Source organism: Solanum tuberosum, unplaced genomic scaffold, assembly GCF_000226075.1.
Source record: "Solanum tuberosum cultivar DM 1-3 516 R44 unplaced genomic scaffold, SolTub_3.0 scf00114, whole genome shotgun sequence".
NCBI lineage: Eukaryota > Viridiplantae > Streptophyta > Magnoliopsida > Solanales > Solanaceae > Solanum > Solanum tuberosum.
The window spans coordinates 960732-965824 of record NW_006239038.1 but is presented as its reverse complement, the minus strand read 5'-3'; the positions used below and the strand labels follow the sequence as shown (position 1 = coordinate 965824).

The 5093-nt window shown below is 32.4% G+C and overlaps 1 protein-coding gene across 1 annotated transcript; it reads left to right on the top strand.

Annotated features, from left to right (window-relative positions):
- Positions 1-344: 344 nt before the first annotated feature.
- On the top strand, positions 345-3548 carry LOC102597960 (chitinase-like protein 1). The gene is made up of 3 exons (XM_006349819.2): positions 345-941; positions 2400-2559; positions 2862-3548. Exons 1-3 carry the CDS (start codon positions 536-538, stop codon positions 3277-3279), a joined length of 984 nt encoding a protein of 327 aa, XP_006349881.1. The 5' UTR covers positions 345-535; the 3' UTR covers positions 3280-3548.
- Positions 3549-5093: the final 1545 nt, after the last annotated feature.

The following is a 5093-nucleotide window of genomic DNA, read 5'->3' as shown; positions in this document are numbered from 1 at the left end:
TTTGTGGGGGGGGGGGGGGGGGTACATTATAAGTTAAATATAGATTAATAATTTTATTTATTTTTTGATTTTTTAAGCTTAATGTAAAAGAAAATTAACCAAGTAATGGAACAAATATGAAACAAAGTTATTTTTTAAAGTTGTCATGATGTGTTTTTTTAGTTTGACTAATTTTTTAAATTAAATTAGATTGTATTAATTTAATATTTTAAAATAAAAATTTATATTAATATGATAAATTCATTGTAAAATATTTATTAAATTTCATACTATTCGAGTCTAAATAATATTGTGACAATTAAAAAGGAAGCAAAATTTAAGTATTGCTTCCTTCTTGGTTAATAAAGATAGTCTCTTTCACTTCCAAAGAAAAAAAAAACTTCACCAAAAACCCAAGAAAATATATAAAAAGAGCAAAAGTTCCAATTTTGATTCATACCCAAATCTCAAAAACCACTAATTCATCTTCCCAATTCACTAATTTCTCCATTTTTTCAGTTTTCAAATTTCAAAATTTTCATTTTGAGTGATAAAAATGGCAACTTTAAAGATGAAAATTTTGGGATTTATGGTAATAATGCTTTCAATTTCTGCAATTGCAAAAGGGGATGAAAATGAAAATGAATCATCATCTAAGCCACCAACATTGGTGAAAATGGTAAAGGGTAAAAAAATGTGTGTTAAAGATTGGGAATGTAATGTGTTGTCAAGATTTTGTTGTAATTTGACAATTTCTGATTTTTTTGAGACTTATCAATTTGAGAATTTGTTTTCAAAGAGGAATTCACCTGTAGCTCATGCTGTTGGTTTTTGGGATTATAAATCTTTTATAATTGCTTCAGCTCTTTTTCAACCTCTTGGTTTTGGTACTACTGGTGGTAAACAAATGCAGATGAAAGAAATTGCTGCTTTTCTTGGCCATGTTGGTAGCAAAACTTCTTGTAAGTTGTTGTTTTTTTAATTTAGCTCAAATTATGCAATTACATGGTTGTTTTGTTGTAGTATTGTTGTGTTACCATTTGTTCGATTTTTGTTACTATCTGTTGTTTCTTGTATTGTGTATGAATTGGTTTGGACTCGAGGGTCCGTCAGAAACAACCTCTCTGCCTCTGGCGTAAAATTAAGGTCCTCACTTTGTGGAGTACACTAGGTATGTTGTTATTGTTGACTTGTTGTATGTCATTGCAATTTGCATGAACAAGTGAGTGAAGTGACATATTTTATGTAATTATTACAACAATAATATATCTAGTGTAATTTCACAAAAGTGGGAGCCGGGAAGGGTAAAATATATGCGGACCTTACCACTACCTTGGAGGTAGAGATTCTTTCCGATAGACCCTTAGTTCAAGGATAATTAGTATTTGTATATATTTATCAGTGTTATTATTAGTATTTGTATATATTTAATTTAATTTATTTGCCGACCTCATCGTGTTTGGGACTGAGATGTAGTAGTAGTAGTTGTTGTTGTTGTAGGGTGGAGGATTCATATAACTGACTCTTGACTAGTAAGGGATTGAGCCATACTTTGTTGTTGGTATCTTATTTATTTACTTGAGTCATCTTTTATAGTATGATTTCCCTTTTTCTTGTTGTGTGGCTTGGATGCTGCAGAAATTTGTTGCATCCATGTTGGATCCGCAAAAAATGCATAACTTTTGGATGATCCGGCATGCACCTAGAGACATTTTTGAAGGATCTGAGCAACATAGCTTTTTGGTGCTTTCTTGTTCAGAAAATGGTGAAAAGATGAATGGAGAAATGTTTAGACCTCGGAGATATTTGATTTCCTTCAGATTTTGAAAGTAATATTGGGAACATTTCCTTAGAGAACTCAAGGAATTAAGAATTTTTTTTTAGAAAATAAGAGAAGTTCATGAAAAGTCTTGATCTTGTAAGGATTAAACTTTGAGTTGATCAAACATAACAGTACTTAGGAAAGATCAATAGCTTGTATAAAATCATAAATTGAAACTCATCTTGTTTGAGATCAGTACGGATCTTGAGTCTCGAGGTATCTGATTGAGACCTTGAGAATCTGGTGCAGTTAACATATGATGAACTAATTCTATTGATGTCTGAGCAATTTAGTTGGCCTAGTCTAGATAATGAGAATCAGAATATATTGGGTACCAATTCTGTTTGGCTATCTGACTTGTGTAAGCTTCAGTTAATCGGTGAGCTTGTTGCTTGATATGTATCTCTATGTGTCCGCGTGTGTGGCTCCTTTCTAGCTAGACCTTTGTGTAATATAAGTACACTTTAACTTCCAATTGTCGTCCCTTGGAAATCACTTGTTACTGCCTATCATCAACCAAAACTTAGAACAATCCTCTGGTTTATTCTGCTGTACGTGCTTGTACTTGTATTGATTTCTCATCTCTTAACGCAAACAGGTGGTTATGGAGTCGCCACCGGTGGACCATTGGCTTGGGGTCTTTGCTATAACAAGGAAATGAGTCCTAGCCAAGATTACTGTGATGACTTCTTCAAATTAACTTACCCGTGCTCTCCCGGAGTCCAATATTATGGCCGTGGTGCCTTGCCTATCTACTGGTAAACGCTTCATTACCTATACATCTAAGATTATATATTGATTTTTTCTGCTATGTTGCTTGAACTTCTCAAAAATGCCACCCATGAGTGTTGGATCGTCCAAAACTTGTGCATTTTTTAGGATCTGATATGAGCAACATAGTTTTTTTGCTATCAAACCACCACTCAAGACGGTTGAGTTCTCTTCGTTGTTGCTTTGTTATGCTCTACTTAACCGGATGCCTGTTATTAGGTATTCATTTCATTCTTCTACCATTTATTAGCACTGAAAATGTCTTTTTTTTCTTGATACTTCTACTTAGGAACTACAACTACGGAAAAATAGGCGAAGCACTGAAGGTAGATTTGTTGAATCATCCCGAATACATTGAACAAAACGCGACCTTGGCATTCCAAGCTGCAATTTGGCAGTGGATGAACCCAGTCAAAAAGGGACAGCCTTCAGCTCATGATGCCTTCGTTGGCAACTGGAAGCCAACGAAGAATGATACTTTGTCTAAACGAGTTCCTGGTTTTGGCACCACCATGAACATCCTCTACGGTGACAATGTCTGTAACCAAGGTGATATTGACTCAATGAACAACATCATCTCACACTACTTGTATTACCTCGACTTGATGGGCATTGGTCGGGAGGAGGCAGGGCCTCACGAACTACTCACCTGCGCGGAACAAAAACCTTTCAATCCATCTTCCTCCCCTGCTGCTGCTTCTTCTTGATTAACTCGTATGGGATTCTAGACATCCTAGCTAGGATTGCTGCTTTTATCCTCGACGTTTTTTCACTAAGAAAACATCCAATAAGTGGAGCAAGATAGACGTTGTCGTCCTGCTCCCGGTGTAAACTGTGTGTTTGGGTGTTCTATAAATAAGGATTAAGGATGTGTTGACCCTTTCTTGTTGTGTCTTATTGAAGTTAATCTTGATCAGTGCAATACATGCAGTGTATGTGAAACTTTAGTCTGTAATAATCTTTTGAACTGTTAAAATTTGCAAACTTGTTTGTTGTCAGTCAACAACAGAAGAAAATTCCCATCACAAAAGCCCTCCGGGCTTTGGTTTAGGCACATGTCACGAGTTCGAATTTGGTTAAAGAGGCAAAGGAGTGTGCCTATTATCAGAGCTGGATGTAGAATGTCCATTATCGGGTTCATCTAAACTTAGTATTTTCAGTGTGAAGTAAAAAATTATGTGCAAAATATACAAAAATAAAAAATTGCAACAAATGATAGATATAGATATGAACGCATAACATTAAAAATACGTTGAGTTTGATTCGAAGAACTTTAAAAAATTGAATTCATGAAGCAACTTTAAAAAATTGAATTCATGAAGCTTAAATGTTTGATCTGCCTCAGCCTATTACAATTGAGCTTTAGACCATGTGCCATCGATTTACATGTCACGAGTTCGGATTTTATCTCTAACATAAGATCAACATTTAAGTAGATAAGAGTAAAAAAAAAATTGAATATACTATCTACTGAGTATCGAACAATGCTTTACTAGTTTAAGCATAATTCACGAATCATGAGTTTGAATCATGTCGCAATGCGACATAAATTAGGTATTTAAGTAAATAAGAGTAAATGAGTGATCTTATTAGAAATTTTACTATTTTAGTAAAGAATAGTAAAAAGACGAATCTATTATTTATTAAATATTATACCGTATCTTATTATCCTCGAAAATTTCTGGATCATCAAAAAAGATTTATTAGAGAGGAAGGAAGAAGTTGAGAATAACATACGATTGCCTCTTTCTTTTTACCAAGTTAAAGGCAATCAAAAAAGATTTGTCAAGAAACGTTCCATCCACTCTTTGAATTTTTCTTCTTGACGTTTTCTTGTTCTCTTTTTTAATTTTTAATTTATGTATCTTACCTTTTTTTGTGCTTAAAAAAAGGGATACAAGTTTAAAATTATAAAATTTAATTTAAAAGTTTTTTTTTATCTTTAATATTATGTATCTACTTCTACTACTTATATATAAGTGTGAATGTGAGGATATTTTTGGTATTTATTACTTATATATAAGTGTGAATGTGAGGGTATTTTTGATATTTACTAGCTTTTGCTCCTTAAAACTTTTGTATGTCAATGCTTTATAATTGTACATTTTCTTCTTTAGACAAAAAAACCAGCCAACATCTCTATAATGACACATATATCCATCAAATCTACTACTTTTTAATTAATTTAAGTGGGCCCCACCACCTTTCTCAGGCGGCTGACCAATAGTTGTGTTTTTCTTTATTTTAATTATCATGTGTCACTATTTTTCCTTGATTACATATTTTAAAAATAAAAAATAAAGTAGTACTATATATATATATATAAATAATTAACAATTTAGTATGCTTAAAAATAGTAAAAACTACATAAAAAGTACTACATATTATATTACAATAATTAACAATTATTTGACACTTTAAATTCTATCAATGCCATATAAATTACGATAAAAAAGATAACATATAATATTTAAATATAATTAAAAATAATATAAGTAATACTATACTTAATATGCTTTAA

Excerpts from the sequence above, each read along its gene's own strand:
- LOC102597960 (XM_006349819.2), top strand. The coding sequence starts at position 536 with ATGGCAACTTTAAAGATGAAAATTTTGGGATTTATGGTAATAATGCTT. Across the intron at positions 942-2,399 it reads TGTTGGTAGCAAAACTTCTT|GTGGTTATGGAGTCGCCACC; the intron begins GTAAGTTGTTGT and ends TAACGCAAACAG. Across the intron at positions 2,560-2,861 it reads GGTGCCTTGCCTATCTACTG|GAACTACAACTACGGAAAAA; the intron begins GTAAACGCTTCA and ends ACTTCTACTTAG.